This window comes from Pantherophis guttatus, chromosome 11, assembly GCF_059756535.1.
Source record: "Pantherophis guttatus breed Tessera chromosome 11, ASM5975653v1, whole genome shotgun sequence".
Classification (NCBI taxonomy): domain Eukaryota; kingdom Metazoa; phylum Chordata; class Lepidosauria; order Squamata; family Colubridae; genus Pantherophis; species Pantherophis guttatus.
In genome coordinates, this window is record NC_142073.1 from 20,409,892 (window position 1) to 20,429,201 (window position 19,310).

The 19,310-nt window shown below is 43.7% G+C and overlaps 1 protein-coding gene across 1 annotated transcript; it reads left to right on the plus strand.

Annotated features, from left to right (window-relative positions):
* The first annotated feature begins 3,070 nt into the window (after positions 1 to 3,070).
* LOC117670373 (cytochrome P450 2J2-like) lies at positions 3,071 to 16,811 on the plus strand. Its single transcript, XM_087876991.1, has 9 exons — positions 3,071 to 3,239; positions 6,081 to 6,243; positions 7,399 to 7,551; positions 9,426 to 9,586; positions 11,005 to 11,178; positions 13,949 to 14,087; positions 14,689 to 14,876; positions 15,733 to 15,874; positions 16,336 to 16,811. Exons 1-9 carry the CDS (start codon positions 3,081 to 3,083, stop codon positions 16,524 to 16,526), a joined length of 1,470 nt encoding a protein of 489 aa, XP_087733117.1. The 5' UTR covers positions 3,071 to 3,080; the 3' UTR covers positions 16,527 to 16,811.
* The last annotated feature ends 2,499 nt before the right edge of the window (positions 16,812 to 19,310 follow it).

The following is a 19,310-nucleotide window of genomic DNA, read 5'->3' on the forward strand; positions in this document are numbered from 1 at the left end:
TCTGAAATGATAGAAGGTCTCCTGCCTTCTGAGTGGACGGTTGGACTAGAAGACCTCCAAGATCCCTTCCGTTATTCTGTATTCAGTGGAATGGCTTGCCTCCAGAAGTTGTGGGTGCTCCATCATTGGAGGCTTTCAAAAAAAAAAGGCTGGACGACCATTTGTCTGAAATGGTATAGGGCAAGGCTGTCAAACTCCCGGCCCATGGGCCGGATGCGTCACGCACTGGCCATGCCCATGCTCGGTTTAGTGAAGGGGAGAAAAGTCCCTATACATCACGTGATGCCGCTGTGACGATGTGAGTGTGACACCCCTGGTATAGGGTCTCCTGCTTGAGCAGGGGATTGGATTAGAAGACCTTCAAGGTCCCTTCCAATTCTATTATCCTAGGTTCATGATGGCGAACCTATGGCACGCATGCCACAGGTGGCATGCAAGCGTTGCCCTAGCTCAGTTCTAGTGTGCATACACACACCGGCCAGCTGAATTTTGGGCCTTCCAGGCCCACCGGAAGTCAGGAAACGAGCCATTTCCAGCCTCCAGAGGCCCTCTGAGGGGGGAGGCCATTTTCGCCCATCCCCAGGCTCCTAGAAAGCCTTTGGATCTTGGGAGGGCAAAAAATGGGCCTACTGGGTCCACCAATAACCTTTTTGCATCGCGTGCCAAAAGGAGGGGGAGCACGGGGGGGGGGGTCGTGTGAGGGCATTGAATTATGGGTGTGGGCACACGTGCACGCGACCCCCGTGCTCCCCCCTCCGCTTTTGGCACGTGACAGCAAAAAGGTTAGCCATCACTGTCCTAGGTTTTACGCTTGAGTGAGACAAAGGCAGTTGTTCTTCATGGCTTCCCTTTTCTTGCCTTCCAACAATAGTTCGTAGCATGTCTTCTGCTGGAAACTGTCAGTGTTGTGTTGGAATTATAAGCCTGTTAAATAGTAAAAGGTTAAGGATCTCCTTGTCCACTTGTGTTTGATTTCAGGGGCTGAGGCTCATCTCCGTTTCCTAGCCAAGAGAGCCAGAGTTGTCTGAAGATGCCACCATGATCATATGGTTGGCAAGACTATATGCTGAGGCACACGGAACACTTTAAATAGTAGAGAGAGAGCTTGTTTTGAGGTCCATACCGGCTTTGTCAAATCATAACTACAGATCTTGTCACCACGGTGGTGCAGTGCAGTGGTGGGTTTGCTACTGGTTCACCCCGATTCGGCCAAACCAGTAACAGTGGCAGCAGGAGGCTCCGCCCACCCACCTGGACGTCATCAAATACGCTCTGCGCATGCACAGAAGTGATGTGCACATGAGAGAGAGAACCAGTAGCAAAGGTGAGGGAAACCCACCCCTGGCCCAGTGGTTACAGTGCAGTACTGCAGGCTACTTCTGCTGATCACCGGCTGCCAGCAGTTTGGCAGATCGAATCTCACCAGGCTCAAGGCCTTCCATCCTTCCGAGGTGGGTAAAATGAGGACCCAGATTGTTGGGGGCAAGAGACTGACTCTGTAAACATCTCAGAGATGCTGTAAACACTATGAGATGGTATATAAGTCTAAGTGCTACTGCTATGTAAGAGCCATGGTGGCGCAGTGGTTAGAATGCAGTCATTGCAGGCAACTCTGCCTCCAGCCTGGAGTTCAATCTTGACTGGCTCCAGTTTGATTCAGCCTTCCATCCTTCCGAGGTTGTTAAAATGAGGACCCAGATTGTTGGGGACAATATGCTGACTCTGTAAACTGCTTAGAGAGTGTTGTAATACACTGTGAAGTGGTATATAAGTCTAAGTGCTATTGCTATTAAGGGTATAGTATTACTATGGCTTAAGGGCACACTATTACTCAAGGTTAGATGCTAGTGGAGCTCTTGGATAAGGGTGCTGTTGTTCTCCAAGAATCCACCAGGTGTCTCAGAGCACATCGTAGGCACTGTAGTCAATCTGATGCCAGTAGCACAATTATAATTTGATTTAATTGCGGCCTCCACTTCGCCCTGCAGTAGATTCTTCCTGTTGGCATGAGTAGAAGTTGGTAACAATCCACAAGTCTGTTTTCTTGAATGAAGACTTTTCACCGGAGCAGGATTGGGAAATGATCGCTGTCAAATTTAGGCATGACTGCAAGGATTTTGGCATAAGTGAGACGATCCCTAGGGATAATCACAATAATTTAAGATTCTGTAAGTATTATCTCCTCTAGTTAAATACTGATTAATATATTGCTACAATCTTAATTCCTAATCCTTGCGAAACAAGCCCTCCCAAAAATTAGGTAAAGGTAAAGGTTTCCCTTGCACATGTGTGCTACTCATTCCCGACTCTAGGGGGCGGTGCTCATCTCCGTTTCAAAGCCGAAGAGCCAGTGCTGTCCCAAGACGTCTCTGTGGTCATGTGGCATAAAATTATATATCAATGGAAAGATAATTTAATCAAGAATGTAATGCAATAACTTCTATGAAGAATTTGCTATTAGAATAGCAGTTACAGTATAAAGGAGAAAAGTGAAACATGTAGAAAAAACAAGATATACAAAAATGACCACCGTGTCAGTTAATCCTTAGTTGGGTAACCTTTAGCCTGAATTATGGCTTTACAACGTCTCCCATGGAGTGAACCGAGTCTTTTAGTTCTGCAGCTGTTCTAATGTGAAACCAAGATTGAAGGATTGCTTCTATTAACTGGGTTTTATTGCTGACTAACAAGTTTCTTTATTGCTGACTAAGCTTCTGACTAACAAGTTTCTTTAGTCCGCTCCATACATTTTCTTTTCTTTTTTTTATAATAATTTTTATTAAACAGTTTTTAAAAACAAACAAAAAAAACCCCAAATATACAAAAACAGATATTTACATCGTCTTTTCAACATCTTCGCATCAGTAATCCATATTTATACATTTTCTCTTTCTTATCTTAATATATCTTTTATACATATCTTTTCCTGAGGATTTGATTTCAATTTTCTGCTTACCAAAAGGGCAAACTTGTGAAATATGGCTTCTGATCAAAGTTTACTTTGAAAGATTTAATCTTTGGCTGATTTGCCTGGGACACGGAAGCAACGGAGGAACACGTGAGACTTCCCTGCTTTCAGCATGTCTGTTTTCGGCTGTCTGATAGTTCTTTTCCTCCTGTTCCTCTATTTATGGAAGAACGAACGTCCCAGAGGTTTTCCCCCTGGACCATGGAGGCTCCCCCTGCTTGGGAACCTGCTTTATTTCAGTAAGAAGGACCCTCTCAAGGAGTTGGATCAGGTAAAACTTTTTATCTGCTCTCATGTTAACGCAGGTTTTTTTTGCCATTGCAGAAAGAACTGAAAGGGAATGGGTGTGTCTGTTAATTTTTCTACACGAGAGCCAATTTTTGCTGGCCACAAGATTTGGACTAAAACTTTTAGATGTTTTGTGAAAATCACTGCCATTTGAGCAGTAGTGGGTTTCAATTTTGTTTGATACCAGTTTGCTCGCATGCGCAGAGATGTCCAGACGGGTGGGGCGGAGCTTCCCGCCACCGCCGCTACCAGTTTGCCCGATCTGGAGCGAACCGGTAGCAACCCACCACTGCTTTTGAGGCAGAGGAATCCTAATTCCTAATGGAATCAAACTTCTGAAAGATTCATTAGCTCTTTAAGGGGAATTAGGTTCACCTTCAAGGTTTTCAAATGAAACACCCACTTTCCAAAACCTACTGGAGAAATTTGATCGTCTAGAACACAGGTCCCCAACCCCTGGTTCATGGACCAGCACCAGTCTGCGGCATACAGAAACTGGACCATGCAAACAAGTGAAGCCCCATCCGTGGGATACAGGCAGCGCATGAAACCACACCTCCTCTGGTCCATGGAAAAAACCTCTCTTCACCAAACCGGTCCATGGTGCCCAAAATATTGAGGGCTGCTGGTTTAGAAAATTCAAAAACCACTTGTTAGCGCTGGTGGTTAGAATGCAGTGTTGCAGGCAAATTCTTTTCCACAGCCTTGATTTCGATCCTTGCCGGTGCAAGATTGACTGAGCTTTCCTTCCAAGATCTGTAAAATGAGGACTCAGATTGTTGGGGGCAATAGGCTGACAGTGTAAACTGCCCAAAGAATGTTTATTATTATTGGTTCAATTTATATGCCGCCCTTCTCCGGAGACTCAGGGTGGCTTACAATGCGTTAAGCAATAACCTTCATACTTTTGTATATACCTGCTTAGTAGGGCTTTCGGCCCCCACTAAGCGGTGTTCTTTTTTTGGCAGTTCAAATCTCACCAAGCTCAAGGTTGACTCAGCCTTCCATCCTTCCAAGGTGGGTAAAATGAGGACCCAGATTGTTGCGGGCAATAGGCTGTAAACCGCTTAGAGAGGGCTGTAAAGCACTGTAAAGCGGTATATAAATCTAAGTGCTATTGCTATTTATAGCTTTTTCATACACTCCACCTATCAAGGTTGGCACATAAGAGATACAGGAATCACCCAGAAAGTCTGGCACACAGTAGATAAGTTATCAAGATGTCCTTAATATATACGGAGGTTCTTTAGGGACACTGGGTGGTCCCTGGCATCTTAGGACATGGGGTGTTTCCCTGCGGACTTTCCACAGCCCTGCAGGTGTCTAGAGATAATGGTGCCCTCTGTATAAACATGCCTTCCAGGCTCTCCCCAGATTCTGAGTCAACAAAAGAAAGTCCAGTTGAAAACTGGAAAGGAGAGAAGATAATTACTGATGAAGAAATTATTAAGAAAATGTTGGATTGTGCCGAAATGAGTAGATTGACATTTGAAATAAGAGAACAGGAAGATAAACAATATTATTTGATATGGGAGCTATTTTATCAATGGATAGATAATAAAGCATGGAGATGAAATATTATATATGAAATGAAATTTGGATAAAATGTTTAAGCACTTGTTTTTTGTTAGAGGTAAGAACAGCTGTCATATAATGAGAGTTTGAAAATTTTGAGATCACGAAATGATTTTCACCGATCAAAATACTGTCTGTGAGTGTTTGGAAGGTTGATGTTTTTATGTTGTTTTTGTTTAAAAAATAAAAAACTTTTTGCAAAAAAAAAAGAAAGAAAGTCCAGTTGAAAAAACACTTGGGACCACTTTTGGAACCATTTTTGGGGCAACTTTGGAAGCACGAAGAAAAAGGAGAAATGCCAAAATTTGAGAGTGGTGCTCAGTGGAGCTATAATCTCTCAGTCGCTCCTTCCTTGCTGTGGCACCACTAGAGAGCACATTTTGAAGTCTTCTTTTAAGAAATATGTTTGCCCAAGAACAACCTTCTGCATTCTGGCCAGACGGGATAAAAATCACTCTCTTCTTTAGTGGTCCCATTAAACCTTTTCATGTAGAATGTTTACAGTTACACCTCTGAATCGGAGTAGAATAGAATAGAATAGAATAGAATAGAATAGAATAGAATAGAATAGAATAGAATAGAATAGAATAGAATAGAATAGAATAGAATAGAATTATTTATTGGCCAAGTGTGATTGGACACACAAGGAATTTGTCTTTGGTGCATACGCTCTCAGTGTACATAAAAGGAAAAAAAGGAAAAATACATTCATCAAGAATCGTAAGATACAACACTTAGTGATAGTCATAGGTTACTAATAAGCAATCAAATCATACTAGGAAACAAACAGAACAATATAAATTGTAAAAATACAAGCAACATGGTTATAGTCATAAATGGGAGGAGATCGGTACTAGGAAGGACGAGAAGAATAATAGTAACACAGTCTTAGTAAATAATTTGACAGTGTTGTGTGAATTAGTGGTTTATCAGAGTGATGGCATGGGGAAAAAAACTGTCCTTGTGTCTTGTTGATCTGGTGTACAGTGCCCTATAGCATCGTAGAAGTTGAAACAATTTATATCCAGGATGTGAAGGGCCTGTAGATATTTTCTCAGCCCTCTTTTTGACTCGTGCAGTATACAGGAAGGAGCATTTGCCAAACACTTTGGGGAATGGAGTTTGATGGAGCTCAGATAGATTCCTCAGGTAGATCCTTGATGACATATTACGTTGCAACATTGCAGTGATTGGTCCCCACTAATTTCCTGATGCCTCTATGCTAACAATTCTGGCTACTTCGTTTCAGGTACGAAAAAAATACGGTCCTGTCTTCAGTCTTTATTTTGGAAGAACTCCTGTGGTCTTCACTCATGGATTTCCTTCGGCAAAAGAGGTCCTTGTGACAAAAGGCACAGAATTTGCTGGGAGGGCAGAAATTCCTATAATAGATGCCATCACTAACAAAAAAGGTAACTGAATATAATTTCCAATCCTCTCCCCACCCCATTTTGGTTAACTCTTGGTATCCAAATTTTCCATTCTGTTATCCAGCTACCAATAATCCTTTTCCTCTGCAGTCTAGAGTGTTGATCAAAGTTTCCAGCAAGAGAAAGAAGAATCTCTTGAAAAGTTGGAATTAGCTCGCTTCTCCTTTCTTTTGTAACATTTATGAATAATAATATAGCGGTGAATAATAATTCAGCTGTGAAAAAAAAAATTTTTACAGCGTAGAAAGTACTATTTTGCTTGGCACGGTTATCTTTTATTAATTTTGCATTGAGTGCATAGCTATTGTAATTCTCTGTTCATTTACTAAATTTGTCATATTTGAAAATAAACCTTTACTTTAAATATAAATAAGAAGATAAATCACGTGAATGATTGTCGTCCCAAAAGTGCTTTTTCAAGAGGCAACTGGACTTTCTGGTTTTTCTTTGAAAACGTTTTGCTTCTCAGGCATGAAGCTTCTTTAGCTTTCACTGGATGGTGGGGAATGGAAGGGTTTATACTCTTTGCAGACAGCTGCTCATTTTTGGGAATATAAATCCTTCCACTCTCTACCATCCAGTCAGAGCTGAAGAAGCTTCTTGGATGAGAAGTGAAACGTCTTCAAAGAAAAAACAGAAAGTCCAGTTGCCTCTTGAAAAAATGCACCTTTGTGTCAGCCTCCACTTTTACTGCTTTGGCTGCCATAAGAAACGGGAGGGGGGAGAGCTAGGGGGCCTGGGGGTGGGGGGAAGCGTGCTGGAGGACTTTGGAAGAAACGAAACTGAATCTTTGAAGTTGTTATCGGGTCAACCGTCGTGGCATTCCTGATTGATGACGCTGCCAGACGTGCTTCCACCTGACCCCTGGGAGACCTTTGGATCGGATGATTTACGATGGACAGTGGGAGGGGATGCTTTCTATATGCAATTTTCGCGCTTATTGCCTTTAATTTCAGCTTTCCTTGGTTGCGTTCACTTCATTTTCTAGTAAAAGTACCTTTCTCTATAAATCATGGAGTTTGGGTCATTCTTTCCTGGACTTTGAAGGAAGCACACCTGACACTTTGGGACAATGATGACCTGGATGACTGAGAATCTCCATAGACATTTGAATGATTGTCCGGTGTTTTTTTTCAGGTATCCTGACATTAAGATATGGTGAAATATGGAAAGAGCAAAGAAGGTTTTCATTGATGCTTCTCAGAAACTTTGGAATGGGCAAAAAATCAATGGAAGAGAAGATCCTGGAGGAGGCATCATATTTGATTCAAGTGTTTATGGAAAACATAAGTAAGTTCTCCTGGGACAAGTTGGGATCGTTGGAGAATTATCATTTCAATGTTCCTGATAGACAATCATTTAAATTTGAGTCAACAGTGTGTGGTAGCAGTCAAAAAAATCCAATGCGATCCTAGGCTGCATTAACAGAAGGATAGAATTAAGATCACATGAAGCATTACTTCCGCTTTATAAAACCTTAGCAAGACCACATCTGGAGTGCTGCATCTAGTTTTGGTCACCACATTATAAAAAAAGATGTTGACAGTTTGGAAAATGGGTGGAGAAGAGCAACAAAGATAATTAGGGGCCTGGAAACTAAAACATATGATGGACAGTTACAGGAATTGGGTATGGCTACCCTGTTTCCCCTAAAATAAGACATCCCCTGATAAGAAGCCCAATCGGGCTTTTGAGTGCATGCACTAAAATACCCCCCCCTGAAAATAACCCCTCCCTGAAAATATTTAAACGCATGTGCAGCTAGTCCCCGCCATTTCCTCTGGTTTCCTCCATGCACCCCAAAATAATAAGACCTCCCCGAAAATAAGGCCAAGCGCTTATTTCGGAGTTCAAAAAAATGTAAGATAGGGTCTTATTTTCAGGGAAACACGGTAGTCTAGTGGAAAGATAGACCAGAGGTGATGCCATATGTTGAGAAGAAATTTCGGAGTAGGGCAGGGGTGGGTTCTACTTACCTTTACTACCGGTTCGCAACGGGGCTGCGAACTGCACAGAAGCATTTTGATGACGTTGGGGTTGGTGGGCGGAGCCTCCCGCCGGTTTTACTACCAGTTCTATAGAACCGGTGTGAACCGGGGGCAACCCACCACTGCAGCAGGGGACCGATTCATAAAATGTCTACCCTAGGAAACATAACTAGTTGCCATTCTCTATTTTCTTGCAATAACATATTTACCAGGATAAGTTTGGGATGGAGTTCGGACTAACAAAGTAACAAATTGAGACTGGACTATGAATACATATTTTGCAGTTCATAATGCAAAGTAGGATTCTCAAGGATTACTCACATTCTATATCGCAACATTTTCTTCAAGAGAAATGTAATTTGTTGACTGTTCATTCACCATGTCCTTCAATGTATAGAGCAGTGATGGTTAACCTTTTTGTCCTCAGGTGCCAAAAGCATGTCTGTGCACACGGTAGCACACATGCGCATGCTCACACCCATAATGCAATGCCCCCCCATGCACGCCCCCCCCTGCACATGCACGCACAAACCCCCCTGTGCTGCCCCACCCCCCTGTGCATGCATGTACAACCCCCCCCCATGGTCCCCACTTTCCTGCACATCCATGCGCAAACCCCCTGTGCCCTATTTTGGGCTTAGCAGGCCTCCCTGAATCCTCCAGAGGCCTGAAATGGCCCGTTTCTAGACTTCTGGTAGGCCCATTTTTCGCCTTCCCAAGCCTCCAGAAGCTTTCCCAGTGCCTCCAGGAGGGCGAAAACGGCCTCCCCCAGCCCTCCAGAGGCCCTCCAAAGGCCAGAAATGGCCCATTTTCGGACTTCCGGTAGGCCCGTTTTTCGCTCTCCCAGAGCCTCCATGCAAGCCCTGTACTTACCTGGCACCCAAAACCGGCCATGTGGAGACTCCTGGGAGGGGCAGGGTGGCATGGGCATGCACACTCATCTCCTGCATGCACGGCAGAGAGCTGAAAATCAGCTGGCGGGTGGGAGGGCATGCAAATGCCCAATGGAGCTGATCTAGGGCGACTGCTTACGTGCCTGCAGAAATGGCTGTGCATGCCACCTGTGGCACATGTGCCATAGGTTTGCCATCACGGGTATAGAGCCTGTCTCCTAATTTTTGTTTAGCTGCCCCAAAACATGCATCTATGATAATTTCATTTTCTTCTCTTTCACAGGTATGCCTTTTGATCCTTATGAGTTTGTGAACACTGCAGTCATCAATATAATTTCTACTATACTCTTTGGGAAACGTTTTGAATATGACAACAGCTTCCTCACGACTCTCCTGGATGAGATACATCGAGGTTCCAAAGTGACAGCAGGACCCTGGGGTTTGGTAGGCTTAACAAGAATCCTGAAGATTGTTTGAAATCAATCCACAACTCATTGCAATTTATTTTTCCATATCTCACTCATTCTGGAATGCTTTGGTTTTCAATTGCAATTACAGCAGTATCTCACCAGGGTGTAAGGAAAAGTGGGCCAGAGGTGGTATTCACTTACTGTACTGTTACTACCAGTTCACCCAGCACCGGAAATGCGTGTGTGCGCATGCACATTTTTTATTTATTTATTTATTTATTTATTTATTTATTTATTTATTTATTTATTTATTTATTTATTTATTTATTTATTAAATTTTTATACCACCCCCTCTCCCGAAGGACTCGGGGCGGTGAACAGCCAAAATTAAAAAACACACTATACAAACATTAAAATACTATAAAACGAAATTAAATTTATCTTTGGCTTCCCCAATTTAAAACCCCTTACCCATAAAATTCCCCAATTAAAAGATTTTTAACCCAGCCCGGCTTGCTGAAATAAAAAAGTCTTCAGAGCCCGGCGAAAGGTCCGGAGGTCCGGGATCAGTCATATCCCTGGGGGTAGCTCATTCCAGAGGGTGGGTGCCCCCACAGAGAAGGCTCTTCCCCGGGGGGTCGCCAGCTGACATTGCCTGACCGATGGCACCCTGAGGAGGCCCTCTCTGTGGGAGCGTATTGGCCGGTGGGAGGTTATCGGTGGCAGAAGGTGGTCTCGTAAATAACCGGGCCCTAAACCATGAAGCGCTTTGAAGATGAGAACCAATACCTTGAAGTGCACCCGGAAGACCACCGGAAGCCAATGCAGCTCGCGCAGAAGAGGTGTCACGTGGGAGCGCCATGTCGCCCCCATAAGTACCTGCGCTTGCTTCGCTCACACATCCGTGCATGCGTGCAGCATCACAAAACATGGCAATTTGCTCGCGGGTATCATCCACACATGCGTGTGACATCAAAAACACAGCAATATAGGACGGGATTGCCTCCGGGCAGGTGGGCCAGCCCACTCACACCTCACCACTACCGGTTCGCCTGAACTGGTCTGAACTGTCTGAATACCACCTCTGTAGTGGGTGAAGTAATTTGGTCCCAATTTGCAGTTATTCCAATTTAATAGGGGTTAGTTTCAGTACTGAAATTTAATCTTATTGGGCCACTTGATTGCCAATCAAATTGTGAATGGTGAATACCAATATTACAAGATATTTCTTTTCCTGTTCCATATACTACAAAGAAGACTCCATCGTGATCAAACTAGTCAATCTTTCTGTACCGAAATCTAACCTGTTGGGATATTTTACATCCCATCAACTTGAGAATAAGAGATATTTACAGGAACCCTGTACAACCAAGATTTTTTTTCCTGCCAATATATACTCCATCAAAATAAAATTAGTCAACGTTCACATTTTCTTCTTCTGTTTGCTGGCAGCTTTACAATGAGATGCCCTTGCTGAGAAGTCTTCCCCTGCCTCACCAGACAGTACTAGCAACTGCAAAGAAAGTAGATGTTTTTATTAAAAAGGAGGTGGAAGAGCACAAGGCGACCATGATTCCAGGAGAACCTCGAGATTTCGCCGATGCGTATTTAGAAGAAATGCAGAAGGTAGATTCCCTCAGACTCTTCTGCTTGAATTTGTGGTGATTTTCTTTGCCTGCCATCTTGGAACCGTTTTCCTGACATTACAGGTAGTGAGAAGAGACGAGAAACATCGATACAGGGACTTTTTTAAGATGTTGAGGCATACCTGTGAAAGTCTGTAGAGATTCTCAGTCCTCCAGGTCATGGTTGTCCTAAAGATGCTTTTTTTCAGGAGGCAATTAGACTTTTTTGTTTTTTTCTTTTGAAGACGTTTCGCTTCTCATCCAAGAAGCTTCTTCAGCTCTGACTGGATCGTGGGGAATGGAAGGATTTATATTCCTTGCACACAGCTGGTCATTTGCATCCTTTTAGAGGGTCATTGAAGCCCTTGGAGGTTTATCTGTGTCCTCAGGGTCCAGGGGCGGGTTCTAATTTTTTTTACTACCGGTTCTGTGGGTGTGGATATTTTGTGGGCGTGAGGGCAGAACCGGTTTGGTGACATCATATTGTCACCGCTACCGGCTCGGCCGAACTGGGCTGAACCAGGAGGAACCCACCACTGTCAGGGGCACTTGAGTGATGCTCCTGGTTCCTGTTGGCTGCAATTTTTCCTCTGGAAATCCATTCCTACTCACACACCATTCAAAGGGGGTTCATCCCAAATTGTATAGCTGTTATAATTGTATAGAAAAAAATAGTAAGGAAAATGTATATTTGATCATACATGTAGTAGCAGCTGCAAGAATTGTGTATGCTCAAAATTGGAAATCAGAGAAAATACCTTTGGAAGAAGAAGTAATACAATTTTTTTTAGATTGTGCAGAAATGAATAGATTAACCCTGATGATTAAAGATAAGGAGGAATCAGAATATTTTAAAACATGGAATTATTTTTATATTTGGTTGGAAAAGAGATATAAATGACTGATACCATAATTATGTATAAATGATGATTACAATATTGATTTAGCAATGAAATGTTAGAATGGTTTGGATGAAGATGAAGATAGAAGAAACTTATGGAAAATAGAGAAGAAGCCTAGAAGATTACACTGAGATGTCACAGGGAAGGGAAGACTGATCTATTTAAAGGTTTGTTTATCTTAAAAAAAAATTACTAAAAAAAAAGAAAAGAAAAAATTGCAACTACAGGAACCAGGAGCCCTACTTAGGTGATCCTGAGGACAGAGATCAATGGTGGGATGCCCCCGGTTTGCACCGGTTCTATAGAACCGGTAGTAAAACTGGCAGGAGGCTACGCCCACTGACCCTGATGTCATCAGAACACTTCTGCGCATGTGCGCATGTGTGAGCAAAGCAAGCGCATGTGTGCAGCCCCATTGCGAACCGGTAGTAAAGGTAAGTAGAACCCACCCCTGACACAGATGAACCTCAACAACTCTCTAAAAGGATGCAAATGACCAGCTGTCTGCCAGGAATATAAATCCTTCCATTCCCCACTATCCTGTCAGAGCTGAAGAAGCTTCTTGGATGGCAAGTGAAACGTCTTCAAAAGAAAAAACAAAAAAGACCAGTTGCCTCCTGAAAAAGCACCTTTGGGACATACCTGTGGGGGAAAAAAATCAAAATGAAATTATCATAGATGCATGTTTTGGGGCAGCTAAAAAAAATCAGGAGACAGGCCCCATACATTGAAGGACATGGTGAAGAAACAGTCAACAAACTAAATTTCTCTTAAAGAAAAAGTTCTACCTGGGACACCCAGAGTGTGAATGTAGCAGTGTCCCTATGCTTTGCATGTTGTGTAGACACAACCAAATAGGATAGAAATTTCCATCAGCACTGAGAAGAAAAGCCCCTTTGCCAGATCTGGAGAGGACCTTCCAGGGCAATGGTCCCCAACCTGTGGGCTGTGATGGGTTTGCAATTGGGCCATCAAAACTTGCACAAGCAGTGGGTGAGCACATGTGCGCGCACTCCATTTGTGTGAGTGGCAGCCACACATGCAAATGGAGCTGTGCACACCAGTGGTGAGTTCCTCCTGGTTCCGCCTGGTTCTGCTGAGCCGGTAGTGGTGACAATATGATGTCACTGAACCGGTTCTGCCCCCCCCAACCCCCTGCCCCCCTGCCCCCCCGCGTTATTCTTACCTTTTATTTGGCCCCACCCCCAATCTATTGCTGCCTCCTGAGTCCCAGCTGATCAGCTAGAAGGAAAAAAACTGTTTAAACTCTTGCCACAGGGCTTCAAAGGGCCGCCCTACAGCTGATCAGTGTTAAAAGGCAGTGTGGTGGTAGACCGGTTCCTCCAAAAACAAATGAGTAGACCGGTGCCTCCAAAAACAAATGGGTAGACAGGTACAGCTCTGCAAGCAGTTAAAAGCCTGGTAGACCAGTACCTCTGCTAAATCCTAAAGAATTGTCACATGACCATAAGCCATGTGCCACACCCACAAAATAAGCCATGCCCACAGAACCAGTAGTAAAAAAATTTAGAACCCACCCCTGGTGCACACGTGTGCGCTAGCTGGCTGCTTGCACGAACCATCCCCTCCCCCCCTTCCCGACCAGTCCACAAAGCTGGAAACATTGGGGGGACTCTGCTCTGTGGGACCTTCCTTTTCTCCCTGAACTCTATTTATCATGGTGGGTTGTCACTAGGAGAAGTTGATTGTTCCTCTTGTCCCTGTTTCCTTTTCCTTTTTTAGTCATGTTACTCAGAATGAATTCCCCTTTTTTAAAATTGATCATGTCAACTCTGTTAAAAAGTACATGTGAGTTGGAGGAGAAGAACCTTTCTCAATTTTGTTTTTCTTTGTTTTAACTAACAAAAGCCAGAGAAGAATGGTTCAAGCTTTGAAGAAGGACAACTGGAAATCTTACTGTCTGACCAACTTGTGGCTGGAACAGAGACCACGTCAGCAACACTGCAGTGGGGATTTCTCTATTTGGTGGCCTTTCCAGAGATCCAAGGTAAAGAATTATGAAACGGGTGTCAGGGTTCCGACGGATGCCCTAATTAAACCATGAACCTCGATCCAAGTTTCAAAAGAAATCCAGTTATTTATTAGGAGCAACATGTCAGCACGTACCCAAGTGAAGTCAGCTCTGCCCCACATAATTTACAGCCCAGTTATGATCCTGTTTCCCCTCTCCTCCCAGGGTGTGTCATAAATCACATTCTCCAACGAAGCACTTTTGCAGGCTGTAGAAATCACGCCTCTCCGGCTGTTGCCAGTAACCTGGGATACAGCCTTGAGAAAGGTATGCATGGAACGTGCTTCTGGTTGTGGCTGCCGGGCTGCTCCGTCAGTTTTTCCCCCTCCTGCCTATGGCAACTCGAGAGCGGGCCAGGGATGCTTTGCAAGTTGACAACGGGGTTCTTTGCCTGTAATAGTAACATTTCACTTATATAAAATGAAGAAGGGTCCTGAAAGGTCAGATTCAAGGCTGGAAATTTTGTAATGGCACTCTCATTGCATCTGGTGGGCACCTGGTTGGGAAGTATATCAGATATGTCTACACAGAGCCAGTAAATGTTTTTCAGAGAGTAACTGACCTATTTGTTCCTCAGAGAAATGCTGGAAAGAAATAGACACAGTTCTGGGAAACAAAGCAAGTCTGAAGTACAAAGACAGAGAAAAATTGCCCTACACAAATGCCGTCATTCATGAAATCCAGCGTGTTTCAAATGTTGTTCCTCTTGGACTACCTCATGCACCCATTAAAGATGTGCAGCTTTTTGGATATAAAATTCCCAAGGTAAAAAACAAACAAACCCGTAATTGTTTCCCATAAAGTGAAGTGTGGGGGAATCTGCAGGTGTCCACCTGTGTCTTCCTGACCTGTGTCGGTGTAAGAGCAAGAGAAAGCAAGAATTGAGATCAATCCTGTTCTCTCTTTCTTTTTATCAGAGTTTCTTGCAGAAATTAAATCCAGAAAGCACACACAGGCAGACTGATACAGCAGGATTCATTAACTTCTTTATATACATAATAATACATGAAGATAAAATGTACAATACCAATATAGAAGATTCTTCCAATGTAGCAGTTACAACACAAGACAGGAAAAAACAGTTAGTTTCATTTCAGCAGAGCACACTAGTTTCAGTTTCTCTGCACAGACTCAGAAGCTGCAGACTAAGACATGCCCTGGCTCCAGTCTGTCTCAGCTCCCAAACAGCCCTCATTGGCTGACTTAATTACTATGCCTATACATTGGCTGACCTTGTTACCATGTCCTATTGCAGTTGATGAATATACTCTGACACTTTTGAACTCCCCTTTATTAAAGTAGTATAGACCTATTGACCTTTTTTTCTGTGGGGTGCTTTGCAAGATGACATAATTTCAAGGTTTTCTAAAGTCCTTGTAGCAAAGATGTTTCTTAAATCTCAGGCATTCTCATTTAGGAATGGTATACTTGGGAATAGAAATATGTTTTCCTACTTCTGAGTTCCACTCTGCTTGATTCCGTCAGTCCCTCTTGTACTTTTTCACCTGCATCTGCCATTCTCCAACCACATCTCAATGAGGTCTATCTGGATGCTCATTCAGAGCCATGTCTGACAACGAGGGCTTTCCTCAATGTGACATACCTCTCTTGGCTTCTGCAGGACACCACGGTTTTCGTCAACATCCAGTCTGCCCATCGTGATGAATCGCAGTGGAAGTTTCCCAATGAGTTCAACCCCTCCAACTTCCTGAATGAAGAGGGAGAGTTTGTGAAGCCGGAAGCCTTTTTGGCATTTTCAGCAGGTGAATTTCTCAGTCTTACTCTCTGTCTCTGTCTCAGTCTCAGTCTCAGTCTCAGTCTCAGTCTCAGTCTCTGTCTCTGTCTCTGTCTCTGTCTCTGTCTCTGTCTCTGTCTCTGTCTCTCTCTCTCTCTCTCTCTCTCTCTCTCTCTCTCTCTCTCTCTCTCTTTCTCTTTCTGTGATGGAGAAAGAATTAGACAGGTAAGTACCTGATCTCTAAGGTCAGAATCAGAGACGAAAAGAGGAACTGAAGCGAGAGAGGAAAAAAGTGAAGATTGATTTGAGAAGGTGAGTCTTTTAAAGAATAAAGCATGCCCCCCACCAAAAAAAACCAACCCTCACCAACTTTGGCAATTTAGTGAAATTTAGGATCATTTTGGGAAGGGCCAAGATGGCTCCAGTGGTTGGAATAATTTGTCAGCCTTCAGCTGTCTGAATGGCTTCTCTTTCACTTTGCCTTTTCAGGACCGAGAGTCTGCATAGGGGAAAATCTGGCCCGGATGGAGCTCTTCCTCTTCTTCACCAACATTCTCAGAAATTTCCAATTATCATGGCCAGATAAATCCCAAACTCCAGATTTTACACCACACTTTGCGGTTACACAATCCCCATCTCACTTCAAGGTGTTGCTGAAATGTCGCCAGCCCTGTGAATAGAATTCTTCATTCTTCATTGCCCAAGTGTGATTGGACACACACAAGGAATTTGTCTTCGGTGCATAAACTCTCAGTTTACATAAAAGTTAAACGTGATCAATCATGATCATAGTCATCATAAAAATACATTCATCATAATCATGAGATACAGCACTTAGTGATAGACATAGAGGACCTACAAAACAACTGATTCAAGATGATCTCATTCTCTCCAATAGCTACTTCAAATTCACTACAAGATCATTTTTTGAAGCATAAATAAAGTGCTGTCTTATGCAAAAATCATCCAGTGGGGGAGGAACAATCTTACTTTGTATGATGAATTTTATTTTCCAAGTCTCTGCTCTCCTTCGAGGTTACTGAAGGGAATGTGTACAACTTGTCTGTCAAATGCTTCTTCTCACATGATTTGATTCAAACTACTCCCACATATGGGTTGCCTGTTTTGAGTCCTATACCGCCTCAAAAGAAAGATGGAAAATGCCCACCACCAAGAATTTGTTGTTTGTTAGTCGTGAAGTTGTGTCCAACGCATCGTGACCCCATGGACAATGTTCCTCCAGGCCTTCCTGTCCTCTTCCATCCTCTGGAGTCCATTTAAGCTCACGCCTACTGCTTCAGTGACTCCATCCAGCCACCTCGTTCTTTGTCGTCCCCTTCTTCTTTTTGCCTTCAATCGTTCCCAGCATTAGATTCTTCTCCAGTGAGTCCTTCCTTCTCATTAGATGGCCAAAGTATTTAAGTTTCATCTTCAGGATTTGGCCTTCTAAAGAGCAGTCAGGGTTGATCTCCTCTAGGACTGACCGGTTTGATCGCCTTGCAGTCCAAGGGACTCACAGGAATCTTCTCCAGCATCAGAGTTCAAAGGCCTCAATTCTTTGGTGCTCAGCCTTCCTTACGGTCCAACTTTCACAGCCATACATTGCAACTGGGAAAACCATCGCCTTGACTATACACATTTTTGTTAGCAGGGTGATGTCTCTGCTTTTTAGTATGCTTTCTAGATTTGCCATAGCTTTCCTCCCCAGGAGCAAGCATCTTTTAATTTCTTGGTTGCAGTCCCCATCTGCGGTGATCTTGGAGCCCAGGAAAATAAAATCTGTCACTATCTCAATTTGTTCACATCTATTTGCCAGGAATTGAGAGAATACCTGAGAATATCACCAAGAATACCTGAGGATTATTGACAACTCTCAGCTACCAATATTGAGTGAGGTCTCCTTCCTTGAGTGGAACAGGTTGAGATCTAGATATCCAGCTATTTCTACTGCTAAAGGACTTATAGAAGAAGATTTTAACATACACAATATATGGAAATGATATTGGGTAGAAAATTGCTCCCCTCCCCCAAAATGTCAAAATTTGCCTTGCATTTTGGAATAACTACCTGGATTCGACCAGCCCTGGGTGATATGTGTAACACTGAACCAAATTTGCACTGACTGTGGTAGATGCCTCAGTGGCGCAGTGGTTAGAGTGCAGTACTGCAGGCCACTTTTGCTGACTACCTGCTGCCTGCAATTTGGCAGTTCAAATCTCACCAGGCTCAAGGTTGACTCAGCCTTTCATCCTTCCAAGGTGGGTAAAATGAGGACCCTAGATTGTTCAGGGCAAGAGGCTGACTCTGTAAAAGTGCTTAGAGAGGGCTGGAAAGCACTATAAAGCGGTATATAAGTCTAAGTGCTATTGCTATGCACAGATGCTCTCTATACATGGGGCAAAATACCATCACTGAATTGGGACTGTGGGGTAGAAAAACAAACTATCCAACATACAATGTGTCAGAGTGCCCAAATAGAGCCTGGGGTCTGATTTCCTGGCTTTGACAAATGAAGGGAAAAATTAATTATACCTGTAAGTAGCTGGATACCCATACTTCGCTACTTATGACCATTTTCACACTTACGACCATTGTAGCATCCCCATGGTCTTGACAGACTCTCATTGCCATCATCACCAACAAAGTATATCTGGAGAAATGAAGGCTGCTGCTGAGGCCCCAACATAGTATTCCCTATCCCAGGGGGTCTGCAACCTTAAGCATTCAAAGAGCCATTTGGACCCGTTTCCCACAGAAAAGGGAACACCGGGAGCCACAAAACCTGAGTGGGCGTGGCCAACTCGATGTCACTCACTTCCACCAGTCACATGACCCACCCACCCCCAGCCATGCTTACCAAGCTGGTCATTAGGGCAGAGAACCAGTTGTTAAAAAACACCATAAAAACATAAAACCCTTTTGACATTTCTCTCTCTCCTCTCCCTCCCCCCCTCTCTCCCTGTCTCTCTGTATCTCTTTATGTCTCACTCTCTCCCCCTCTCTCTGCATCTCTCTCGCTCTGCCCTGCCCACTTCTCCATCCCCTGCTGTCGCCCTTACCTTCTCAGGCCAGTGGTGAGGAGTGACTGGGAGGGGAGGGTGAGGGGCGGGGCCAGCCAGTGATGGGATCACCTGACAGGGAGCCACAGCAGAGGGCCCAAAGAGCCGCATGTGACTCCTGAGCCACAGGTTGCTGACCTCTGCCCTATCCTATCTTGTGGTAGACCAGCTCCTACATTTTGAATGTTGGCATAAAATTTCCCTCCTTTACCTCTCTGGCTCCAAAAGACATCATTTTGAAGCATCCATTGTACTTCCGGGCAGCAGAAAGACAGTCTTTTCCCTTTAACTTTAACAGATTTAACAGATTAACAGAGTTGGAAGGGACCTTGTAGGTCATCTAGTCCAACCTCCCCACCCAAACAGGAGACCCTACACCATTTCTGACAGATGGCAGTCCAATCT